At 41.8% G+C, this 27,423-nt stretch overlaps 1 protein-coding gene across 1 annotated transcript; it reads left to right on the top strand.

Annotated features, from left to right (window-relative positions):
- On the top strand, positions 1–27,423 carry LOC110532605 (ankyrin repeat domain-containing protein SOWAHB). Its single transcript, XM_036988629.1, has 13 exons — positions 1–254; positions 2,585–2,646; positions 3,010–3,291; positions 5,138–5,236; positions 7,721–7,780; positions 8,078–8,179; positions 12,936–12,950; positions 15,499–15,585; positions 16,840–16,842; positions 17,308–17,310; positions 17,491–17,563; positions 26,249–26,350; positions 26,748–27,423. The coding sequence occupies exons 1-13, from the start codon at positions 131–133 to the stop codon at positions 26,933–26,935; spliced, it is 1,200 nt and encodes a 399-aa protein (XP_036844524.1). The 5' UTR covers positions 1–130; the 3' UTR covers positions 26,936–27,423.

A 27,423-nucleotide genomic window follows, 5' to 3' on the forward strand; every position in this document is an offset into this window, starting at 1 on the left:
TTGGATGTACTATACCATTTTTTTTCTCTCAAATTAGCCAGGATACGCTACAATGTCATAGCAGCAAGATCATAAGAATTCTAAAAGAAACCTGATTTTATCATAGAACACGAGCATTGATATATCGATAATGGGCGATGTAAGTGAAGAATCGTTGTTGGATTATTTCTACTCAGCCGGAGGGAAAGTAAAAAATTCAGATTTAATGAAAACATACAAGCCTTTTATTGGTCACAAGGACATGGAGCTGCGTGGTAAGTAGCGGTACATTGTATCTGAAATGTAGAATTGAGAAAGGATTTAACCTCAACAGCAACAGTTTCATGTGTTCAGTGATGGATGGCTTTTAGCGATGTCACTGACCGTACCATGTCTCGCCTCGCCTCATGCGACATCTGTCATGTAGCTTTCATGATATGATCATATTCAACGGTTTCCAATTTCATATATAGTTTTCCCGTAAACCCATTTGTTTCTCATTGTTCCCAATCCCCAGTCGGTTAGCTTAAACGTAACATCTGCTTTAAATTAAAGGTCCTTTAAAAATATACAATTGCACCAGGAATTCTGTCATTTCCTTTGAGACCAGTTATAGCTGCATGAATTCTCCAGTGCCCGCTACCCAAGCCTCAGATCCAGACTACTCCAACGAATCATTTTCACCATTGGACTGTGGTATTCTGTTGTGACATTACAACAAAGCTTCACCCCGATAAACAGTGTGATTATGGTGCTGCCTTTCTGTAATTGATACCAGCCCCTGAATCATGAACCCAAGTTAGCATTATCCTTAAACCTGAGACTGTGATAGAAAAAAATATGTTCTTATGCTTTACCAATCATTTCCCATGCACTACACCACAGCATCATCACTGCTTGGTACTGGATAAAATAACTAGGCCTTAACATGTTTGACCGGCTCTAGATAAATGATTATCCAATGTGACCTTGTATTACAGTTGTACCGCTTGTACTGTCCAGATGCTATCTCAGTGGTACAGTTGTTGACAGAGGTTTCCAACGAAAGCTGCTTTACTGTGCCATCTGACATGGCTGGAGTGTCCAATTATGGAAATGAGTTTCAGTACATACAGTACTTAAAGTCTGTTATGACAACATGTGTTCCCTTCTTTAATGGCCACTATTGCACCATAATAGTGTTTTAATCATAATGCAATAAATTAGGCAACATGTACCAGCACAGCTAGATCTCTAATGGAGTGCTCTTTTATTATGATGGAACAAAATGGGGACATTGTGGGAAAGTGATAGCTAACTTGGCTGTGTCTGTCCAGTTGCTATGGTTATCTGTCTACCTCAAGATAATGAATAACTGCACGTGTAAACTGTGTCACCCCTATATTACTAAGTCAGGAATTATTTTGTTGATGTGATGTAAGTGGCCACTTCCTCTGGATTTCCTGTTTTTGTGGATGTGAAGTTGTGAACTACTGTCTCATTCTGAAATGTTATTTCCTTACCCTGTTGTCAGGAAAAAGGAAAGAGGTCAATTGTCCAGCTCGATATATTCTTTCATAACTAAGCATTCTTTCAAACACAGGGCTTCTGCCATTAGTATTTTGTATGTTGAACTAGGATGGTCTATGTTAATTAGGTGGTCTGGCCGCTGGAGTAATGGATCAATTCTCAGAAACAGTACCCTATATAAACCAACGTCTGTCAGCATCAAGTCTGAATATAATTTCACAAACTCAGTTGTATTTGTGAGAGGAGTTAAATAGTTAACTATTGTAATAGCCATCCATCTGCAGTTGGTTTGGGTTCCCATAGGAAAGATTTAATACTGCGGAAATAGACATAGGTTGGGGTTGGGATTTTTGGAGATGATGCGTGAGTAGAGTTTTTTAAAATTATTTTTATCTGCCCGCCTCTCATGTTGGCAGCGAGAGGTCTGGTTTCCTCTCTGTCCCTTTACCCAGTCCGTGACTTTGTTCTGAGATGATTGTTTTGCAACTGGAGCAGTGCTTGGCCTGCAGAGGAATGAAGAATGAAAGCCGCTCACTCCTGGAACCCCTGGGGTTCACCCCAAATTGCACTATTCCTTATATAGTGCAATATTTTTGCCCAGAGCTCTATGGGCCCTGGTCATAAGTAGTGCACTAAATTGGCAATAGGGTGTCATTTGGAACAGAAGCCTGGTCTCTGCAGGCAGGGGGAATATGGTGAAATAACAGGGAGGGGAGATCAACCACCAGCCTTCACAGGCCACACAATAATCTCAAATAGCCATCACGCATTCTTCTGGTTCAAAAGGTCTACATCTTGGAATGCCAGAGTGATGCAACAGCCTTATTTAGAGTAAATAGAACATTCCGTTTCAGATAAATCTAATCAATCATAAGATAACACTTGATCCGATTAGTGGTTATTATTCCATAAGAAATCTATTACTACACTTGTTATAAAGTATTTGTTAGACCAAATTATATTTGTTTTCCTCGTCATCCTTTGACATGTTTTTTCCAAATCCCTCAGAGAATGAAAGTCTGAGGTTTTGGGAGAGAACTAAAAGCGATATCATGTTTTTGAAAGTGGATATGCCAACATTGTTTATTTTCCCCAGCCAAATACAGAGAGGAGTTCAAACAGATCATCGACAGGATTGCTGTTGTGAAATCAGAGAATGTAAGTGAAGTAGAGCTTTTGACCATTTGTGGATTGTGTGCCGTGAAAAGCTGTGATAAAATCAGTGTGCATAATTCTTTAATGCTCCACACTCAAATCAAGTTCCCTTTCCACAATATTGAGTCAGCCATGGTAGTTAAATTGTATGAAACTAAAAAAGGATATGGTATTTCTTTGCTGGGTCTGTTTACTATGTAGTTTGTTGTGTTATTGGTTATATACAGTGTTGTTATTACCATTCAGTTACATAGTAATTAGAAAGGGCAACTTACAATAATTAATTTTAGGTCAAAGTTGACCTCTAATATACAGTAGGCCTTTACCCTCCTCATCTCCTGCCGGCCTGCCGTCTGTCCCTATCAGGATGAGAAGTACCTAGTTCTGAAGAAGAGATACCGGCAGCAGAAGCAGGACAGCGAGACAGAGCCTGGGACAGACAGACAGGCCAGCCCTGCCAGGCCATCGGCCTCAGCCCAGTGGGATGGGTCAGGGGTCTCGTCTCTCTCCAGTGCCCAGATGGAACCAGACCTCCAGCCTGAACTGGCCAAGCGGGCAGAGGAGAGGAAGCCTTCCCGGTTGACGTGGTGTGGAAGAGGCCCCAGCATTACTGTCACAGAGGCACCCGAGCAGGAGCACATGCAAGAGGTCAGTCTCTATGTTGGCTCACTTAGACTCTGTCCTTGATGCTTGTGTGTGCCCTTTAGTCTGCACATTTGATAAAATATAAATGCCATGACAGCATTAGAGAGGAATAAATCTGTATGAAAAGAAGACTTGCCACTACTATCATTCTCATCCATTTCCTATGGAATTGAGTTAAGTATGACTGCTCTCTCATTCTGGCATCAGACCTCATTCTGGGCATAAGAGTTGAAGCACAGACGAGTTTAATGATGAGAAAGTCAAACAACTTGTTCCAGTGGCTGTATCTTTTACTCAAAGGGCATAGCTGTTCAGAAACAAATTTTCATTGTCATTCCCATTATGTTTGAGCTGCAAAATTGTAATTATATTTCCTGATAAATCAGGGTTGGACTGGGACCAGAAATGGCAACTGGCATTTCTAACACACCAGCCCATTCTTTCCCTTGAGGCCCCCACACATTTTCTTCCCTCATGCCCCCCCCCCCCCCCCTTATTAGTCAGATAATTATCATTTAATGCTAAAAACCCAGGTTAGATAATCCCACTGGGCTAAAAATGGACCAGCCCAGTCCGCCCCTATGATAAATGTAAGGGTAATTTGTACATTGATATTTGACCTCAATAAAACCCATATTCAGCTCTTCAATTTACACGATAATGTGGCTGAAGTGATTTTACATATTGTTCATGGAAAACAATCTTAGTAGTAGTGCGTCTACAATCCTAGCATTTAAAGAGATTATTCAGTACCAGTAAAAAGGTTTGGACACACAGGGTTTTTCTTTATTTTGACTGTTTTCTATGTTGTATAATAATAGTGAAGACATCAAAACTATGAAATAACACATGTGGAATCATGTAGTAACCAAAAAAGTGTTAAACATATCAAAATATATTTCATATTTTAAATTCTTCAAAGTAGCCACCATTTGCCTTGATGACAGCTTTGCACACTCATGGCATTCTCTCATCCAGCTTCATGAGGTAGTCACTTGGAATGCATTTCAATTAACAGGTGTACCTTATTAAAAGTTCATTTGTGGAATTTCTTTCCTCTTTACTGTGTTTGAGCCAATCAGTTGTGTTGTGACAAGGTAGGGTTGGTATACAGAAGATAGCCATATTTGGTAAAAGACCAAGTCCATATTTTGGCAAGAACAGCTCAAATAAGCAAAGAGAAATGACAGTCCATCATTACTTTAAGGCATGAAAGTGCAGTCGCAAAAACCATAAATCGCTATGATGAAATTGGCGCTCATGAGGACCGCCACAAGAAAGGAAGACCCAGAGTTACCTCTGCTGCAGAGGATAAGTTCAGTGAAGTTACAGTGGCTTGCGGAAGTCTTCACCCCACTTAGCATTTTTCCTATTTTGTTGCCTTACAACCTGGAATTAAAACATAAAATTATTCCATGTGTTATTTCATAGTTTTGATGTATTCACTATTATTCTACAATATAGAAAATAGTAAAAATAAGAAAAACCCTTGAATGAGTAGGTGTGTCCCAACTTGGTTGGTACTGTATGTTAAGCCGATAGTGTCAATGTCCACAGTAGTATGTCTAAAGCGTTCAAGCTCAAGCGGTATCTACTCACACTGTTGTTGAAGGCAGGAAAAGGTCAACAGCACAACACAAGTAGTTTCCGCATAAAGTGTGAATTGTAGCTGATCACCTCAACAAGCCGTTAACAGAACACATTTTACACCCTGTGCACTGCACATGCAGTCTAATGTGGCTAGAATTTTGGCAGAGCTACAGTAACCAGGGGTAAATTGAGAATGTTCGTATTAAATGGAGAAGGGAGAAATGGCATCATTCTGTATGTTATGTCGCTGTGCCTCCAGGATCTGCACACTGAGAGAAAACCCTCACCGTCTGTTTCGGAGGAACCCCTTGTGCACAGCAAAGGGGAGAATGAGCTAGACAGAGACTCAGGGTCAAAGGTGAGAGGCTAGTGACACCAGGAGTCAATCTCAAAAGTATTTTCCTCAATTCCTTGCATCCCATCTTGCCTCGTCTCCTCATAAGGTTGGAGAGAAGCGGAGAGAGCGTTAGAGAAGTTCTGAGGAGAAGATGTCTTCCAATGCTCTCCTCACATCCCTCTCAAAATGTCAGTGGGAGGTGAGGAGAGCAGCTCCAGGAATTAGGAAAATACTTTTGAGATTTAATTTTCCCCTGATGTTACTTCATCATATTTCACTGTGTTGGATTTTAACACGTCTGTGGAAAGAACCAGTTGTCAGCAAATATTCCCCTGTGTAAAAATACTGTTAAACTGTGGCAGGTTAAACTTCCTCTTTGCACTCTGCTTATACTACTCTCCTTTGCTCTTGAAGAGCTTGGTGTTCTAATCTCTGGCTCTGAACGTTGTTCTAATCCTTGGTTCTAAACGGTGTTCCAATCCCTGGTTCTAAACTGTGTTCTAATCCCTTGTTCTTAACTTTATTCTAATCCCTGGTTCTGAACAGTGTTCTAATCCCTTGTTCTGAACCTAGACAAAGAGAATGGAATTACATGACAGAGAGAAGAAAAATGCTCAGAGCTCTTATTATTGTAATTATTCAGAACTCAACAATAAAAAAAACTGTCCAACAAATAGACTACATGACCAAATGTATGTGGACACCTGTCCGTCGAACATCTTATTCCAAAATCGTGGGCATTAATATGGAGTTGGTCCCCCCTTTTGCTGCTATAACAGTCTCCACTCTTCCTAGAAGGCTTTCCAATAGATGTTGAAACATTGCTGCGGGGACTTGCTCCATTCAGCCACAAGCGCTTTAGTGAGGTTGGGCACTGATGTTGGGCTATTAGGCCTGGCTCGCAGTAGGAATTCCAATTCACCCCAAAGGTGTTTGTTGGGGTTGAGGTCAGGGCTCTCTGCAGGCAAGTCAAGTTCTTCCACACCGATCTCGTCTAACAATTTCTGTATGCACCTCGCTTTGTACACGGGGGTATTGTCATGCTGAAACAGGAAAGGGCCTTCCCCAAACTGTTGCCACAAAGTTGGAAGCCTATCCGAACCATAAAAAAGAGCCCCAGACCATTATTTCTCCTCCACCAAACTTTACAGTTGGCACTATGCATCGGGGCAGGTAGCGTCGGAATGACAAATGGTGAAGCGTGATTCATCACTCCAGAAAACGCGTTTCCAATGAGTCCAATGGCGGTGAGCTTTTTATTTTTTAATTTTAATTTTCATTTTATTTAACTAGGCAAGTCAGTTAAGAAGTTAAGAACAAATTCTTATTTTCAATGACGGCCTAGGAACAGTGGTTTAACTGCCTTGTTCAGGGGCAGAACGACCAATTTTTACCTTGTCAGCTCAGGGATTTGATCTTGCAACCTTTCAGTTGCAATTTGGAAAGGTGGCGTCCTATGACTGTGCCACATTGAAAGTCACTGAGCTTTTCAGTAAGGCCATTCTACTGCCAATGTATGTCTATGGAGATTGCATGGCTGTGTGCTCAATTTTATACACCTGCCACCAACGGGTGTTGCTGAAATAGCCAAATCCACTAATTTGAAGAGGTGTCCACATACTTTGGTATATATAGTGTATTTCTTTCCCTCATAATGTTTCTTTCCAGCAGAGAAAAAAGTGGACATGTGCCATTGTGGAATTGGTTGAATAAATAGGCCTCCACTTTTCTTGTTACACAAGGCATGTATGACAGCGACATGAAAGAGTTGTGTGTTTTACACCATCACTCTGTATGATCTGAGAACAATTAGCAATCAAGAGCTTGACAAAACAAAACATAAAGAACATTTTCTCCCCACATTAATCATCCAGAATGACTCTTTTGTGCATTCCTAGAATTCTGTGCTTTATTTTCTGAGCATTTTTGACCCTCTGTAAAACGGTGGGTGTTCACAGTTATTATTACATTGTACCCTTGGTGTGAAAAACTGTGTTTGCTCTGTGGCTCCATTTGCCATCCTGTCTGTTTGTATGTCTGTCTCACTCTTTTTGCATCACTTCATCCCTTTTGATCTCTGAAGTTTAAGGTGATAAATACAAACAGTGTGATTGTAATAATTATGTGTGTGTGTGTGTGTGTGTGTGCGCACGCATGAGTGTGAGTTAGCCTCTTAGCACATACTCATCATATTCCATGATAATTTACTTGAAGTAAGCGCTACCAAAATAGCGCAGTACCCTTCATAATAAGTCTGCTCAACCATTGATCTATGGACTGCCACTTTTGTCTAAATGTGACCTAAATGTATGACCCTTAACCAGGCACTGATGTTTTTTCAGAAAATATGTATTTTAAAGTCGTGGATTTTATTGTATTGATTGTTTTATTGTGTATTTATGACTATTGTGAATTGTGTCCTAAAAAAAATCAGCATTAGCTGCCATTGATACTTTCTTTATTAAATTGAAATAAACCATTCTCTGATTCGTGTATGTCTCTCAGTCAGAGTCCGAAGAGCAGGAAGAGGAGTGTACGGGCAGTATGGGCTCCACCCCAGTGGCTGTGAGTTTCCTCATTCATTTACAGGTAGCATTAATATACAGAGGCGGCAGGTAGCCCAGCGGTTAAGAGCATCACTGCTTCGAATTCCCAAGCCGACTAGTTGAAAAATCTGCCGATGTGTCCTTAAGCAAGGCATTAACCCTAATTGCTCCTGTAAATCGCTTTGGATATGTCCGTCTGCTAAATTACTCAAATGTAAATGTATACAATCATATATTCATACTACACGTTAATGTATACAGTACTGTGATGTCTGTGCTGGCCATTTACTTAGCTCATCCACTCCCTGTCCTACAGCTGGACCCTGTGGAGAAGGAATGGATCTACTCTGCTGCATGTGGTTGTCTCTCTGACCTCGCCCAGCTGCTACAACAGGAGCCCTCCCTGGCCAACAAGAAGGTAACCCCCCCACATGGCTCACCCCAACGTTGGCTTTAAAAATGTGTTATAAGTCACCCTCATTATTCTGTATACCATTGCAATATAAATGTTCTGGATGAATAAGTAGCCATGTTTTAATGGGAGTCAGGTAAAAGTATTCTGAGATGTTTAACTCAGAGCACCACACTGATATTGAGTTTTTTCTTCTTTCCTTCATTTGGCTTTTAAAGGACTTCACCTCGGTGAGTATACTTTCTCCAAACTTTTGAATATAATAAATATGTATACTTCATGTGCATGAGCGGTCTACATAGAAGAGTGTATGTTATGACCTGCATGAACTATGTAGTTAGTTTGACTAATATTGTTTCTTTTCTGGTTGGAATCTGCTATGTTGTGCCTGCCTGTGACCATGACTGTCTCTCTCAGGGGGTAAGTAGTCTGACTGTTGATATCCCACTGTATGGGCAGTCTTTATATGTTCTGTCTCTAAATTCTTGACCACTTAAACTTCTTATGGCTGCAGGGGCAGTATTGAGTAGCTTGGATGAAAGGTGCTCAGAGTAAAGTCCCAGTCCCAGTTGCTAATACAGTGGGGCAAAAAAGTATTTAGTCTGCCACCAATTGTGCAAATTCTCCCACTTAAAAACGATACATGGCCCCACTCATTCTTTCCTTTACACGGATCAGTCGTCCTGATCCCTTTGCAGAAAAACAGCCCCAAAGCATGATGTTTCCACCCCCATGCTTCACAGTAGGTATGGTGTTCTTTGGATGCAACTCAGCATTCTTTGTCCTCCAAACACGACGAGTTGAGTTTTTACCAAAAAGTTATATTTTGGTTTCATCTGACCATATGACATTCTCCCAATCTTCTTCTGGATCATCCAAATGCTCTCTAGCAAACTTCAGACGGGCCTGGACATGCACCTGCTTAAGCAGGGGGACACGTCTGGCACTGCAGGATTTGAGTCCCTGGCGGCGTAGTGTGTTACTGATGGTATACTTTGTTAATTTGGTCCCAGCTCTCTGCAGGTCATTCACTAGGTCCCCCCGTGTGGTTCTGGGATTTTTGCTCACCGTTCTTGTGATCATTTTGACCCCACGGGGTGAGATCTTGCGTGGAGCCCCAGATCGAGGGAGATTATCAGTGGTCTTGTATGTCTTCCATTTCCTAATAATTGCTCCCACAGTTGATTTCTTCAAATCCATCTGCTTACCAATTGCAGATTCAGTCTTCCCAGCCTGGTGCAGGTCTACAATTTTGTTTCTGGTGTCCTTTGACAGCTCTTTGGTCTTGGCCATAGTGGAGTTTGGAGTGTGACTGTTTGAGGTTGTGGACCGGTGTCTTTTATACTGATAACAATTTCAAACAGGTGCCATTAATACAGGTAACATGTGGAGGACAGAGGAGCCTCTTAAAGAAGAAGTTACAGGTCTGTGAGAGCCGGAAATCTTGCTTGTTTGTAGGTGACCAAATACTTATTTTCCACCATAGTTTGCAAATAAATTCATTAAAAATCCTACAATGTGATTTTCTGGGTATTTTTTTCTTCTCATGTTGTCTGTCATAGTTGAAGTGTACCTATGATAAAAATTACAGGCCTCTCTCATCTTTTTAAGTGGGAGAACTTGCACAATTGGTGGCTGACTAAATACTTTTTTTGCCCCACTGTATATGCATTTTATTAGTATTAGATAGAAAACACTCCGAAGTTTCTAAAACTGTTTGAATGATGTCTGTGAGTATAACAGAACTAATTTGGCAGGCAAAAACCTGAGAAGAAATCCAAACAGGAAGTGAGAAATCTGAGGTTGGTCGATTTTCAACCCAGCCCCTATTGAATACACAGTTGGATATGGATAAAGTTGCACTTCCTAGGGCTTCCACTAGATGCCAACCATCTTTAGAAACTTGAAAGAGGCTTCTACTGTGTTGTGGAGCCGGATGGGAGCTCTTTGAGTCAGTGGTCTGGCAGAGAGCCAGGTCCTGGTCACGCGCATTTCACATGATAGCGACCTGCGTTCCATGGCTTCTCTACAGACATAGGAATTCTCCAGTTGGAACTTTATTGAAGATTTATGATAACAACATCCTAAAGATTGATTCTATACTTAGTTTGACAAGTTTCTTCGACCTGTAATAACTTTTTGAAGTTTTCGTCCGACTTTCGAATGGACCTGGATGAGCGTTTGGATTTGTGTACTGAACGCGCTAACAAAAGTAGCTACTTGGACATAAATAATGGACATTATCGAACAAATAAAGCATTTATTGTGGAACTAGGATTCCTGGGAGTGCATTCTGATGAAGATCGTCAAAGGTAAGGGAATATTTCTGTTGACTCCAACATGGCGGATAATTGTATTTATTTTCTGAGTTTTGTCTCAGATTATTGCATGGTTTGCTTTTTCCGTAAAGTTTTTTTTTTAAATCTGACACAGCGGTTGCATTAAGGAGAGGTATATCTATATTTCCATGTCTAGCAATTGTATTTATCGGCATTTATAATTAGTATTTCTGATGATGTGGCTCTCTGAGGGGGCAGGGTAGCCTAGTGGTTAGAGAGTTGGAGTTAGTTCTTAACTGACTTGCCTAGTTAAATAAAGGTAAAAAAATAAATACAAAATATCACCGGATGTTTTTGGAACTAGTGAACATAACGCGCCAATGTATACTGAGATTTTTTGATATAAATATGAACTTTATCAAACAAAACATACATGTATTATGTAACATGAAGTGCTATGAGTGTCATCTGATGAAGATCATAATTTTCTCTATTTGTGCTTTTTGTGACTCCTCTCTTTGGCTGGAAAAATGGCTGTATTTTTCTGTGATTTGGTGGTCACCTAACATAATCGTTTGTGGAGCTTTTGTTGTAAAGCATTTTGGAAATCAGACACTATGGTGGGATTAACAACAAGATTACCTTTAAAACGGTATAAAATACATGTATGTTTGAGGAATTTTAATTATGAGATTTCTGTTGTTTTGAATTTGGAGCCCTGCATTTTGTCATATCGATCCCGTTAAAACCTCTTGTGACTAGGGGGCAGTATTTTCATTTTTGGAAAAATAACGTTCCCAAAGTAAACAGGATATTTTGTCAGGACAAAATGCGAGAATATGCATATAATTGACAGCTTAGGATAGAAAACACTCTAAAGTTTCCAAAACTGTAAAATTATTGTCTGTGAGTATAACAGAACTGATATTGCAGGCGAAAGCCTGAGAAAAATCCAATCCGGAAGTGCATCATGTTTTGAAAGCTCTGCGTTCCAATGCGTCCCTATTGAGCAGTGAATGGGCTATCAACCAGATTACTTTTTCTACGTATTCCCCAAGGTGTCTACAGCATTGTGACGTAGTTTTACGCCTTTATGTTGAAGAATACCCGTAAGCGGCTACATTGTGTAAGTGGTCACCTGATGGCTCTCAGAGTGATTCTCGCGTAAAATACAGAAGTAGCCATTTTTCCAATCGGTCCTACTGAAAAACCAATTGTCCCGGTGGATATATTATTGAATAGATATTTGAAAAACACCTTGAGGATTGATTATAAACAACGTTTGCCATGTTTCTGTCGATATTATGGAGCTAATTTGGAATATTTTTCGGCGTTGTCGTGACCGAAATTTCCGGTCGATTTCTCAGCCAAACGTGAAGAACAAACGGAGCTATTATATTGGAGCTATTAAAGGAACATTGGCTATCTAACTGGGAGTCTCGTGAGTGAAAACATCCGAAGCTCATCAAAGGTAAACAATTTAATTTGATTGCTTTTCTGATTTTTGTGACCAAGTTACCTGCTGCTAGCTGGACATAATGCTATGTTAGGCAATCGATAAATTTACACAAATGCTTGTCTTGCTTTGGCTGTAAAGCATATTTTGAAAATCTGAGATGACAGGGTGATTAACAAAAGGCTAAGCTGTGTCTCAATATATTTCACTTGTGATTTTCATGAATAGGAATATTTTCTAGTAGTATTTATGTCTGTTGCGTTATGCTAATTAGTGTCAGTCGATGATTGCGCTCCTGGATCTGGGATGGGTTGTCACTAGAGGTTAACAGGATTGCAGCCCTAAGAAGTTTTAAAAGTGCCTAACAACAATAGCCTATATTACGTGTATTTTCGTTGCTCATCATTATCAACAGGTAAAAAGCAGTGTCAAACCTGCTCCTAACTCCCAATTGCATATGTACTAATTGCAAATAGTCAACATTCCATAGTTTTTGTTTTACTTAATTGTATTTTAAAAACCCTGTGATGTAAAAACATCAGATCATGCATTTCCTGCGGTGCCACTATCAAAAGGATTATGAAAGATAGCTTTTTAACTCCTGAACCCCCCGCCCGACAACCCAAATCCCTTTATTGGTGTCCCTGTGCGCTCAAGAGATTTGGGTTTATGTTTGTTGTCCCTCCCCTCTGTTGGGGTTCTCACACTGTCCTGTTTCAGACCACCTTCTAAGACCTAACCTTAAGCCCCTGCCATCACCACACCCACCCGGAAAATATTCAAGGGTCGCCATTGAAGTGCAGGGAGATGGGAGGGGGGGATTAGAGAGAGACTCTTAATGCTCCACAAAGGCTTCAACCACTTAAAGATAATCTAAAAGTTATAGAGCAGGCTGGGATTAATTGAAGAACAATTTTGGTTGTGTCCTCGGGAAGATGCCTAATCTCCCTCGGACGGCTTTGATGCCCACCGAACCACCACCCTTTGGCGGTGAAGTCACCCGTACCTAGGGCCTGAGTTTGAGGAGGTCTGGGTGCCATTTGTTCCTTGGTCTGAGGTTGTAACTGACTCTGTGACCTACAAAGATAAGACCATTCATAAACTTTGACTTTCACAATAGCAGATTCATTGTGTAGCCTTACTCTCCCCCTCAACCGTCATTAACTAAGACTTGCTTATTCAAAGACCAACAAATTTTAACCACATTTAACATATAGATGTAGGATCTTCATTTGATCACTCTTTTGTTGGTGAGAATTTTCTAGCACCACAGGAAATGCAGATGAGATTTGTGATTTCCATAAATTCACTGAAAACCCACACTAACACATGGTAATATTAACAGAAACATAAGCGTTTTGCTGCAGCTGCAATAACATCAGAAAAATATGTGTACAAATATGGACCAATAAAATTAGATTTTGATTTGACCATATTGCACTTTTCATGTTACCTACTTTTAGCTAGCTAATAGCCTCCGAAGTATTGGGACACTGGCAATGACAAAATACATTATTTACCATTCATTTCTATTGGGCACAACATCATCTGAAACACAACCAAGACAAACAGCAAATGCATCCAACATTCAACTTGATGTAATCATTGTGTGTTCTGAATATAGGACCAAATATTTTACTTTTTAAGTGCATTTTGTCCAATACCTTTGGTACCCTAAAATGGGGGGACTATGTACAAAAAGTAATTTCTAAACGGTTAACCCACAAATGATGAAAATACCATCAAATTAAATCTGACAGTCTGCACTTTAACCTAATAATCATTGTATCATTTCAAACCAATGTGCTGGAGTACAGAGCCAAAACAAAAATTGTCACTGTCCCAATTATTTTGGGGCTCACTGTATGTCAAATTAAGATCCTACACCTGTATCATATTCCTTCGTCATCTCCATCTCTCTCTTTTTCTTCATCAACATGTGACATGGGCTCCCCCCTCCTGCCATGTTGGACTGGGATGTACTTCCTTTTACCCTGTCCTGTAGTTTGTAAGTATATCATTCTCCAATCCCTCCTCAGTGGTCTTACTATGAACAGCAAGGTGTCACACAGGCCATAGGTCATTTTGTCAGATGTGTCTCCAGTTGACCAACCCTCTTTGGCCACTACTTACTTACCTCCACAATGGGTGTATGACACACACACACACACACACACACACACACACACACACACACACACACACACACACACACACACACAAAAAGTTGGTCATCAGTCAAGCAGGCAGGCATGCGGGGGTTGGCCCCACCGAGCTAGGACAGGAACGAGAGGCACGTGGAGGGGTTGAGGCCACATCCTGTCTGACCTCATCCGTCACTCCTGCCCACTAGGGGACCCGCCGAGCAGCCACTCAAACGACCCATCCGACCAATCCGTCTTCAGCGTGTGACAGGACAGACAACAGAGATAGAGATACTCAGAGCCAGACTTCATCTATCACAATCTGTCTCCCAGACTGGTTTTTGACATCTAGAGGTATATCTTCCCCCATGCTTCTATGATATCTGATATTGAGGTTTTGGTATAGTTCACTGAGGTTGTGGTATATAGTGCACAATGCAGGAGACAAAGAATAACCATCGTGGGCATAAACAAGCATGAATAATAATCACAGATTGTAAGCTCATACTTTCTAACAAACTAAAGGAGATGATTGATTGACATATTTTGATTGACATAGGAACCCTGTTCCATGTCTGGAGTCAGACTCAGACACACAGGTTGTAGTTAACAGGCTGACATCTGTAGCAGCCCATGTTTTCACCTGCCGAATAGCTTGTTATTACACAGCCTGAAGTGCTCAGTGCTCAGAGACCCATTGACAAGAGTAACACAGTTGATCACAACAGCAGCACTGTCAGACAGGTGGATGTGGTGTGCATGGGAGTTTTCATGTGTGTGCATGTGTTGTTTTGTGTGTGTGTGCATGTCTGTCTGTGTATGTTGTATGTGAGAGTTTGTGTGTGTGTCTTTGAGTATGTATGTGTGTGCGTGTTGTCTCTGAGCGTGTGTGGTAGGCCCACAGCACGGAGGGGCCCCAGTGCTGTTCTTCTGACTGCGTGCTGACAGTGGTGCGTTGCTTGGGTGGGTCTCCCCTCTCTCCCCTCTGTGGGTCACACCAACACCATCAATCTCCCCCCCCCCCGTGACAGGCGGCTGGGCACCCCTGTTGTGCGCACAGTGCAGTGTTGTTTTGTAATTAGGCTCAGTCAGATGGCAGGAAACCATCCCACCACCTCCCTCCATCTCTCTACTCCTCCTGTGCACAGCTGGGCCAATGCCTCAGCCAGCCTATCAGAGCTCTCAACCTGATCTGATTCACTCTGTTTAAACTCCTTGTTAGAGGAGTAATGACACTATGCTAATTATTATCTACTAAATAACCACCACTGGGAATGTACATGTATCTACAAGTATTTGTGTATATACCAATACAAGTATCTTTGTGTACTTAGACATAAAATGGCAACTCCTGTGTTGTAGTAAAGTGCTTTTGTTATGTACAGTATAGGGAATTCGTCTGTATTTTGTAAATGGCTTACATTTCCCTCCTTGTTTTGGCCACAGACAGCTCTACACTGGGCAGCCAAACATGGCAAAGAGGACATGGCTGCCATGATGGCCAATGCAGGGGCTGACGTCAACACTAAATCTGTGAGTATTAGCCTAGTGTTTAGAGCATTGGACTAGTAACCGAAAGGTTACAAGATCGAATCCTGAGCTGACAAGGTAAAAATCTGTCGTTCTGCCCCTGAACAAGGCAGTTAACCCGTTGTTCCTAGGCCGTCATTGCAAATAAGAATTTGTTCTTAACTGACTTGCCTAGTTAAATAAAGATTTTAAAAAAGGTACACCGTGGGTCGTTCCACGAAGTGAGTTCCTTTTGCGTCCCTTTGATATTTTAAGTAGACATTTTGCACAAATATTTATTTTTAAAAGCCTGTTATATTAAATGAAGTGCCCATTAATACAGACCACATGGAGAATTCAATAAATCTGATTTTCTATATGAATAAAGGCTTGCTAAAGTGCCAAAATGTGCATTTTGAAATGTCCTTCTGTGCCCCTCTGTGACTTCTAGGAAGATTTTAACCCACTTGATCCCAACATTTCTGAAAGTTTTCAATATAATTGTAAATTTTGTTGCTGTGACAGTCATTTCTGAAGATTGTTATTTAGTTCATGTTAATATTAATAAAAAATAAATAAATGGCCCTCATTTTAAGGTCAATCCTGTTATGTGAACCGAACTCTATTTTTAAGAGAGATTTTATTTTCAAAAGAAACATTGAACATCTAATAGTCAAATAACAGTGTAAAATCAGGTGAGCTGATTCTATTCTTTTGTGTTTTGTGGTGGAAAACTGAGTGGGTCGAGCATAACATGTCAACCATGTTACCCATATATAGACAGGCTAGAAATCAACAATTTCAATATTTTTTGTGAAGCATGCATTTAATTCCTGTTGTGTTGCACACAACAAGCTTCCATTCCGCCTGTCACAAGACATGGCTGATTTAAGATGAACTTGTCAACCCTGTTATTTTATTCAGTAATTAATAGGTATGGGAAAATATGTTTTTTATTAAGTTGAACATGTGTTCTTCATGACAAAATCTTAAAACTAAGTTAAATAAAAAGTTGTTGCACTACTCAAAAGGGACTTTGAGTTTGAGTTTAAGTGCTAATTAAGCACATTAATCAACATTTCAGTAAAATAGCAAGCCGGCTCATTTTCAATTGCAGCCCCGGGACAGGTTATTGTTTTGTGGATTGACTCCTGTTTGGCACACCTGCATTTGGGGAGTTTCTCCCATTCTTCTGTATAAGAAATTAGAATGGTCTGTTACAAAATATTGTCTTACTGTACAGGTAATAACATTACTCCTGCTTTTATTTTCTTTCAGCATGTGAGTATCTCCTCTTTCATCTAAGTGTATCATGCACAGGAAGTGATCTGGTAAAATAGGTACTGTATGTTGTTGTCTGTATACACTATTTGGAGGCTGGCCAGGCAGCCTCTGGGTTGCAGCCGGGTTAGATGTAATTTTGCATCATAATGGTTCCTGTGAAGATACCGCTTTGCGAATGCATTACAGTAGTCACACACACACACACACACACACACACACACACACACACACACACACACACACACACAGTGTCTACTAGTAAATCAAGCCACATAATGTTCTTTCCCCTAAACACTGTCGGAATGTATTACCGTGCCAAACTCACAACTATGGCAATTTTCAGGGAATTACTAGCTAATTATGTATTTGGTCATTAGGTTTTGTTGCCATAACCTCTGGTAATTTGTATATTCTCTCCTTTCATGTATTCATTGGCTGTGTTGGGGCCATGGGAAACTGTAGGGGGTAGGTATTAAAACGCCTTGTACATTTTGCCATGGTTGAACCTTGAACCCTGCACACAGTAGACATCAGAGGTTATGTTCAAATAGCTATGTTATCCCATTTGCATTTTCCCCCAATGTTTTTGGTGGGGGACATACAGTATAGACACATTTGCATGATTTTGCCCTTTTTGTTTTGCAGGGCTATACACCCCTGCATATTGCAGCATTGCATGGCCATCGAAACATTTTGGAGCTGCTCATTGGAACATATGGTAAATGACAGGGAAAGTTAACTCACTTGCTTTTTGTCTTTGGGGTGTGTAATGAAAGGTATCAGTCATTGTCTCGCGTCAGATACCGCGATAGCTGTCTGCACTGTTCTGTCTGATAACTCGCAAACATTCATGGAATAGCTAAAAAGAAATTTGGCTACAATATGTTGTCCTCACATTCAAAAAATTTACCAAGGTGACTTCGTCCACTGAGCCCCCTTTCATCCTCAAAAGAGTCAGTTAATCTGACCCAAAATTATACACCTGTAGCTAATATTGATGGGGCCGACAGAGATGGCCGGCTTGCTTCGCGTTCCTAGGAAACTATGCATTTTTTTGTTTTTTTACGCGTTATTTCTTACATTGGTACCCCAGGTAATCTTAGGTTTCATTACATACAGTCGGGAGGAACTACTGAATATAAGAGCAACATCAACTCACCATCAGTACGACCAGGAATATGACTTTCCCGAAGCAGATCCTGTGTTCTGCCTTTCACCCAGGACAACGGAATGGGTCCCAGCCTGCGACCCAAAACAAAGACGCCGTAAAAGAGGGAAACGAAGCGGTCTTCTGGTCAGACTCCGGAGACGGGCACAAAGCACACCACTCCCTAGCATACTTCTCGCCAATGTCCAGTCTCTTGACAACAAGGTTGATGAAATCCGAGCAAGGGTAGCATTCCAGAGGGACATCGGAGACTGTAACGTTCTTTGCTTCACAGAAACATGGCTCACTCGAGAGACGCTAACGGAATAGGTGCAGCCGGCTGGTTTCTTCAAGCATCGCGCCGACAGAAACAAACATCTTTCTGGTAAGAAGAGGGGCGGGGGCGTATGCCTTATGGTTAACGAGACGTGGTGTGGTCACAACAACATACAGGAACTCCCCTGATTTAGAATTCCTCACAATAAAATGTCGACCGCATTATCTACCAAGGGAATTCTCTTTGATTATAATCACAGCCGTATATATTCACCCCCAAGCAGACACATCCATGGCTCTGAACAAACTTTATTTGACTCTTTGCAAACTGGAAACCACATATCCTGAGGCTGCATTCATTGTAGCTGGGGATTTTAACTAGGCTAATCTGAAAACAAGACTCCCTAAATTTTATCAGCATATCAATTGCGCAACCAGGGCTGGAAAAACCTTGGATCACTGCTATTCTAACTTCCGCAACGCATATAAGGCCCTGCCCCGCCCTCCTTTCGGAAAAGCTGACCACGACTCCATTTTGTTGATCCCTGCCTACAGACAGAAGCTAAAACAAGAAGCTCATGCACTCAGGTCTGTTCAACGCTGGTCCGACCAATCTGATTCCACGCTCCAAGACTTCCATCACGTGGACTGGGATATGTTCCGCACTGCGTCCAACAACAACATTGACGAAAACCAGCCCCGTCACTGACCAGGGTGTCTTGCTCCCAGGCAGACTAAATAACTTTTTTGCCCGCTTTGAGGACAATACAGTGCCACTGACACGGCCCGCAACCAAAACTTTTGGACTCTCCTTCACTGCAGGCGATGTGAGTAAAACATTTAAACGTGTTAACCCTCGCAAGGCTGCAGGCCCAGACGGCATCCCCAGCCGCACCCTCAGAGCATGCGCAGACCAGCTGGCTGGTGTGTTTACGGACATTTTCAATCAATCCTTATCCCAGTCTGCTGTTCCCACATGCTTCAAGAGGGCCACAATTGTTCCTGTTCCCAAGAAAGCTAAGGTAACTGAGCTAAACGACTACCACCCCCCGTAGCACTCACTTCCGTCATCATGAAGTGCTTTGAGAGACTAGTCAAGGACCATATCACCTCCACCCTACCTGACACCCTAGACCCACTCCAATTTGTTTACCGCCCAAATAGGTCCACAGACGATGCAATCTCAACCACACTGCACACTGCCCTAACCCATATGGACAAGAGGAATACCTATGTGAGAATGCTGTTCATCGACTACAGCTCAGCATTTAACACCAAAGTACCCTCCAAACTCGTCATCAAGCTCGAGACCCTGGGTCTCGACGCCGCCCTGTGCAACTGGGTACTGGACTTCCTGACGGGCCGCCCCCAGGTGGTGAGGGTAGGTAACAACATCTCCACCCCGCTGATCCTCAACACTGGGGCCCCACAAGGGTGCGTTCTGAGCCCTCTCCTGTACTCCCTGTTCACCCACGACTGCATGGCCATGTACGCCTCCAACTCAATCATTAAGTTTGCTGACAACACTACAGTGGTAGGCTTGATTACCAACAACGACGAGACGGCCTGTCGGCTTGTCACCAAAAGCACTCACAATCTTCTACAGATGCACAATCGAGAGCATCCTGTCGGGCTGTATCACCGCCTGGTACGGCAACTGCTCCACCCACAACCGTAAGGCTCTCCAGAGGGTAGTGAGGTCTGCACAACGCATCACCGGGGGCAAACTTCCTGCCCTCCAGGACACCTACACCACCCAATGTCACAGGAAGGCCATAAAGATCATCAAGGACAACAACCACCCGAGCCACTGCCTGTTCACCCCGCTATAATCCAGAAGGCGAGGTCAGTACAGGTGCATCAAATCAGGGACCGTGTCACGTAGAGTAGGCCAGAAGGCTAAACTGGATAACCTAACCTCTATCAAAATAAAAAGATGGCGGAGCCGCAAAAGTTATTCTGTGCAAAGGTGTTTATTTACAAGTGATTCCGGAACAAAAAACAACAGTACTGCCATCAATGTCTACCTTATGGGACAGCTTAAAAACAATGCTGCCCCATCCACAGCTCAATCCAAAAAATGCCTCCTTAGAGTCTGGAGAGAGGCTCCTTTTGTAGGGCTAGCCCCTCCCCTCAGAACAATTAACCCTAATTAATTAATCAATTAACAATACAAACCTACATTTTCCATGAACTAAACATACTAAAGGATATACATTGCAACACGGTTTTAAACAATATCACAACATAACATTTACAACATTACATCACTACTGACAATATCTTTCAATATGCCCATATGCATTAATGAGCCATTTGGGACAGGCACTATAAAGCCAACCCAATTCCCTTAGCTCGGGTCCTTTTCCAGCATACCCGGAAGCTACAGAGATGGAGAGAGAGGAACAGAACAAACAAACAATGCGCTCATCCACAACATTGATAAGTATAATAATTATTGTATCTCTCAAATATGAACATTGACAAGTGTGAAATGCCTGCACCAAGACAGAAGTTAATTTGTGTGTCGACCCACATTGTTAACTTATGGTATAATGGCGCAGGGAGGAGTGATGAATATGTGTGTGCGTTAAAGAACCAAATGCTGCCTGCGGCCAGTGACGGACTTCTACGTCACAGACCGAGAGACTGAAAAACAGCTTCTATCTCAAGGCCATCAGACTGTTAAACAGCCACCACTAACATTGAGTGGCTGATGCCAACACACTGACTCAACTCCAGCCACTTTAATAATGGGAATTGATGGAAATGTATGTAAAATATATCACTAGCCACTTTAAACAATGCTACTTAATATAATGTTTACATACCCTACATTATTCATCTCATATGTATATGTATATACTGTACTCTATATCATCTACTGCATCTTTATGTAATACATGTATCATTAGCCACTAACTATGCCACTTTGTTTATATACCCTACATTACTCATCTCATATGTATATACTGTACTCGATATCATCTACTGCATCTTGACTATGCCGTTCTGTACCAAATCAAATTTATTTATATAGCCCTTTGTACATCAGCTGATATCTCAAAGTGCTGTACAGAAACCCAGCCTAAAACCCCAAACAGCAAGCAATGTAGGTGTAGAAGCACGGTGGCTAGGAAAAACTCCCTAGAAAGGCCAAAACCTAAGAAGAAACCTAGAGAGGAACCAGGCTATGTGGGGTGGCCAGTCCTCTTCTGGCTGTGCCGGGTGGAGATTGTGACAGAACATGGCCAAGATGTTCAAATGTTCATAAATGACCAGCATGGTCAAATAATAATAATAATCACAGGCAGAACAGTTGAAACTGGAGCAGCAGCACGGCCAGGTGGACTGGGGACAGCAAGGAGTCATCATGTCAGGTAGTCCTGAGGCATGGTCCTAGGGCTCAGGTCCTCCGAGAGAGAGAAAGAAAGAGAGAATTAGAGAGAGCATACTTCAATTCACACAGGACACCGGATAGGACATGAGAAGTACTCCAGATATAACAAACTGACCCTAGCCCCCCGACACATAAACTACTGCAGCATAAATACTGGAGGCTGAGACAGGAGGGGTCAGGAGACACTGTGGCTCCATCCGAGAACACCCCCGGACAGGGCCAAACAGGAAGGATATAACCCCACCCACTTTGCCAAAGCACAGCCCCCACACCACTAGAGGGATATCTTCAACCACGATCCTGAGACAAGGTCGAGTATAGCCCACAAAGTTCTCCGCCACAGCACAACCCGAGGTATTCTTTATCCTTTTACACGTGTGTGTGTATAAGGTAGTAGTTTTGGAATTGTTAGGTTAGATTACTACTGCATTGTCAGAACTAGAAGCACAAGCATTTCGCTACACTCGCAATAACATCTGCTAACCATGTGTATGTGACAAATACATTTTATTTGATTTGATTTTTTCATGAGCAAGTCTTCACTACCTAATTCTACATCTAGTTAAGATGTTTTGTGGTTGTAGAGTCCGTTTTTATGAAATTTGAAATGTGCATTAAAATGTTACTAGTTAGCTCGCAAGTATCAATTCAAATTGTATTTGTCACATGCACCGAATAAAACAGCTGTAGACTTTACAGTGAAATGCTTACTTACAAGCCCCTAAACAACAATGCAGTTTAAAAAAATATGAATAAGAATAAGAAATAAAAGGAACAAGTAATTAAGGAGCAGCAGTAAAATAACAATAACGAGACTATATACAGGGGGTACCAGTACAGAGTCAATGTGCGGGGGCACCAGTTAGTCGAGGTAATTTAGGTAATATATACATGTAGGTAGAGTTATTAAAGTGACTATGCATAGATAATAACAGAGTAGCAGCGGCATAAGATGGGGGGGCGGGGGTGGGCAATGCAAATTGTCTGGGTAGCCATTTGATTAGATGTTCAGGAGACTTATGGCTTGGGGGTAGAAACTAGAACCCTTAAAAGCTTCGATACCGCTTGCTGTGCAGTAGCAGAGAGAACGGTCTATGACTAGGGTGGCTGGAGTCTTTGACAATATTTAGGACCTTACCCTGACACCGCCTGTCAGAGGACGGCCCTAACAATTGTCAAAGACTCCAGCCATCCTAGTCATAGATGGTTCTCTCTGCTGCCACACGGCGAGCGGTACCGGAGCGCCAAGTTTAAGTCCAAGAGGCTTCTGAGCAGCTTCTGCCCCCAGGCCATAAGACTCCTGAACGGCTAGTCAAATGGCTACCCAAATTATTTGCATTGCTGCTGCTACTCCCTGTTGTTGTCTGTGCATGGCCACTTTAGTTACTCTTTCTACATGTACATAATTGCCTTGGTTGCCTCGATGCCGGTGCCCCCCGCACATTGACACAGTGCCGGTGCCCCTTGTGGTTAGCCCCGCTATTGTTATTTACTACTGCTCTTTAATTATTTGTTATTCTTTTCTCTTACTTTTTGGGGGGATTTTCTTCAAACTGCATTGTTGGTTAAGGGCTTGTAAGTAAGCATTTCACTGTAAGGTTTACACCTGTTGTATTCGGCGCATGTGACAAATAAAAATGTGATTTGATTTTAAAGGTGGTATTTTTTCCCTCTGGTTACACGTTTAACATGCTGATATAAATTTGGTAAAACCGATTTAAGTTTCCCTGCGTTAAAGTCCCCGGCCACTAGGAGCGCTGCCTCTGGATGAGCGTTTTCCTGTTTGCTTATGGCAGAATACAGCTCATTGAGTGCAATCTTAGTGCCAGCATCGGTCTGTGGTGGTATGTAGACAGCTACGAAAAATACGAGATGAAAACTCTCTAGGTAGATAGTGTGGTCTACAGCTTATCATGAGATACTCTGCCTCAGGTGAGAAAAACCTTGATGCTTCCTTCGATGTCGTGCACCAGCTATTGTTTACAAATATACAGTTTAAGTCAGAAGTTTACATACACTTAGGTTGGAGTCATTAAAACTCGTTTTTCAACCACTCCACACATTTCTTGTTAACAAACTATAGTTTTGGCAAGTCGGATAGGACATCTACTTTGTGCATGACACAAGTAATTTTTCTAACAACTGTTTATTTCACTGTATCACAATTCCAGTGGGTCAGAAGTTTACATACACTAAGTTGACTGTGCCTTTAAACAGCTTGGAAAATTCCAGAAAATGGTGTCATGGCTTTAGAAGCTTCTGATAGGCTAATTGACATACAGTAATTTGAGTCAATTGGAGGTGTACCTGTGGATGTATTTCAAGGCCTACCTTCAAACTCAGTGCCTCTTTGCTTGACATCATGGGAAAATCAAAAGAAATCAGCCAAGACCTCAGAAAAAAATTGTAGACCACCACAAGTCTTGTTCATCCTTGGGAGCAATTTCCAAATGCCTCAAGGTACCACGTTCATCTGTACAAACAATAGTACGCAAGTATAAACAACATGGGACCACGTAGCCTTCATATCGTTCAGGAAGGAGATGTGTTCTGTCTCCTAGAGATGAACGTACTTTGGTGCGAAAAGTGCAAATCAATCCCAGAACAACAGCAAAGGACCTTGTGAAGATGCGGGAGGAAACAGGTACAAAAGTATCTATATCCACAGTAAAACGAGTCCTATATCGACATAACCTGAAAGGCCACTCAATAAGGAAGAAGGCACTGCTCCAAAACCGCCATAAAAAAGCCAGACTACGGTTTGCAACTGCACATGGGGACAAAGATGGTACTTTTTGGAGAAATGTACTCTGGTCTGATGAAACAAAAATAGAACTGTTTGGCCATAATGACCATCGTAATGTTTGGAGGGAAAAGGGGGAGGCTTGCAAGCCAAAGAACACCATCCCAACTGTGAAGCACGGGGTGGCAATATCATGTTGTGGGGGTGCATTCCTGCAGGAGGGACTGGTGCACTTCACAAAATAGATCGCATCATGGGGAAATAAATTTATGTGGATATATTGAAGCAACATCTCAAGACATCAGTCAGGAAGTTAAAGCTTGGTCGCCATTGGGTCTTCCAAATGGACAAATTCACCGAACTTATTGTGGGAAGCTTGTGGAAGGCTACCCGAAACATTTGACCCAAGTTAAATAATTTAAAGGCAATGCTACCATTTAACATTCTTAAAATAAAGTGGTGATCCTATCTGACCAGAGACAGGGATTTTTTACTAGTATTAAATGTCTGGAATTGTGAAAAACTGAGTATAAATGTATTTGGCTAAGGTGTATGTAAACTTCCGACTTCAACTGTACATAGCCTGTCCCACCTTGTCTTACGAGACGCCGCTGTTCTATCCTGCCGATACAGCGTATAACCAGTATGTTGATAATGTCGTCGTTCAGCCACAACTCTGTGAAGCATAAGATAATACAGTTTTTAATGTCCCGTTGGAAGTTTAATATTCCTCGTAGGTCATCGATTTATTTTCCAATTATTGCATGTTAGCTAGTAGAACGGAAGGCAGCGGGGGTTTATGCAATCGCCAACAAATTCTCAGAAGGCAGCCCGACCTCCGTCCTCTTTTTCTTCGTCTTCTCTTCGCGCAAATGATGGGTATTTGGGCCTGTTCCCGGGAAAGCAGTATATCCTTCATGTCGGGCTCATCGGACTCGTTAAAGGAAGAAAAATCTTCTGCCAGTTAGTGGTGAGTAATCGCTGTTCTGATGACCAGAAGTTATTTTTGGTCATAAGAGATGGTTGCAGCAACATTATGTACAGAATACGTTTTTAAAAAACTTGTTACAAACAACGCAAAAAATGAACAAAAGAACACAGTTGGTTAGGAGCACGTAAAACATCAGCCATCTTCTCCTGCTCCATGATACCAATTATTCCATATAAAATGGATGGCAGGGATGCTAACAACGCCCGTTAACACACTAAACATGGAGTACTTCTGCTAGCTAGCTAGTTTATTTAAGTTCTAGCTAATGGATAAATTTGTTTTCATGATAACCCAGTTTTCCCTTGATTAGTGTGCCGAGTTTTACAGGACAGCTGACTGCTCTCTGCGATTTATTGTGTTGGACAAATGTTATAAAGTTTGCGAGACACAGTCCTAGCTGTCAGAGTGAGATACATGGTGATTTCTGAGAACAGCTCCATAACTTTGGTGCCATACAACTTCATCAACAAGCTGACAAACAAGCTGACAAACTAGCTACCATATGGCCATTCAAACAAGCTTGTACTAGGCTGCTAGCTGGAGCAAGTTTGCTCAGCTGATCGAGCATGGTTTGCCATAGTAGCCAGAGCATCATAGCTACTGAGAGGGGAGTGATTTTCAGAATTAGTAACTAGTGTTAGGCGGATGAGGATAATCGTGATTTTTAGAGATGAGTTCCACGTCCTACAATATAGATTGGTTGAGGGACGAGCGTTGTATAAGAGTGACACCATCTGACGTGAGACATTGGGGTGTCAATGCAACAGGTCAGCTATTATCGATTGCCCCCCCCCACCCCAAGAAATTTCTGAGTCAATGTTTGACATGTCTTTCCTCTTCTCTCAGATGCGAAGGAGAACCTCCGGGACTACAGTGGCCATCTTGCATGCCAGTACCTGAACATCAGGGAGCCTACAGAGGATGACAGAGCAGCTCCAGAGGAGATACGTGAGTGTCTCTTACTCTCTTCTTTTTGACTCCAATGTCTCTGAAATGTTGTCTAAATGTGTATGTGGCTTTGTTAATAAGATCTGAACAGAGCATGAAAAGGTCACTCTTAGTTAGGTTTCAGCCTTTACATTCACTCTTAGAAAAAAAAGTTGCTTTCTAGAACCTAAAAGGGTTATTCGTCTGTCCCCATAGGAGAACCCTTTAGAGAACCCGTTTGGGTTCCATGTAAAACCCTTTTCACTAAGGGTTCTACATGGAACTGAAAAGAGTTCTACCTGGAAGCAAAATGATTCTCCAAAGGTTCTCCTATGGGGACAGCTGAAAAACCCATTTAGGTTATAGATAGCACTTTTTGTATTATACAGCTATGGTGGTCCGTATTTTGTTACATCAGAATTCCCTGAGTTCCATATGGCCCAGGCCAGAGACCGCAGCAGGAACAGGAAGTTGACCTCATTGTTCCAGTCCAAGAAGAAGTGGGGCTCAGCGGAGGAGCTAGCCCCTGTAGAGGAGGAAAAGGTGGCACTTGCACCGCATCAACTCATCGTCCCCGCATTCAGACCCAGGAAATTCTCACGCTGAGAAAGTAGGTAACCAAATGCCCCAACATGCATTGATGACATAAGTACATGTTCAGTCAGTGTATGTTTATTGGAATTTGAATGTATGCTTTTATGGTATGTATGCTTGTGTGTCTCGTGCCTTCAGAAAGTATTCAGACCCCTTGACTTTTTCCACATTTTGTTACATTACAGCCTTATTCTAAAAATTATTAAATACATTTTTCCCCTAATCATCTGCACACAATACACCATAATGACAAAGCAAAAACAGGTTTTTAGAAATGTTGCTAATTTAAAAAAAAATGTAAACGGAAACATCACATTTACATAAGTATTGAGACCCTTTACTCAGTACTTTGTTGAAGCACCTCTAGCATCGATTATTCTTGGGGATGACGCTACAAGTTTGGCACACCTGTATTTGGGGTGTTTCTCCCATTCTTCTCTGCAGATCCTCTCATGCTTTGTCAGGTTGGACGGGGAGCGTTGCTGCACAGCAATTTTCAG

The sequence above is a fragment of the Oncorhynchus mykiss genome, chromosome 9 (assembly GCF_013265735.2).
Source record: "Oncorhynchus mykiss isolate Arlee chromosome 9, USDA_OmykA_1.1, whole genome shotgun sequence".
NCBI lineage: Eukaryota > Metazoa > Chordata > Actinopteri > Salmoniformes > Salmonidae > Oncorhynchus > Oncorhynchus mykiss.

Bases quoted from the DNA above. Each gene is read 5' to 3' on its own strand.
- LOC110532605 (XM_036988629.1), top strand. From the start codon at position 131: ATGGGCGATGTAAGTGAAGAATCGTTGTTGGATTATTTCTACTCAGCC. The intron at 3,292-5,137 runs GTCAGTCTCTAT...CTGTGCCTCCAG, and splicing joins AGCAGGAGCACATGCAAGAG to GATCTGCACACTGAGAGAAA. The intron at 7,781-8,077 runs GTGAGTTTCCTC...CCTGTCCTACAG, and splicing joins TGGGCTCCACCCCAGTGGCT to CTGGACCCTGTGGAGAAGGA.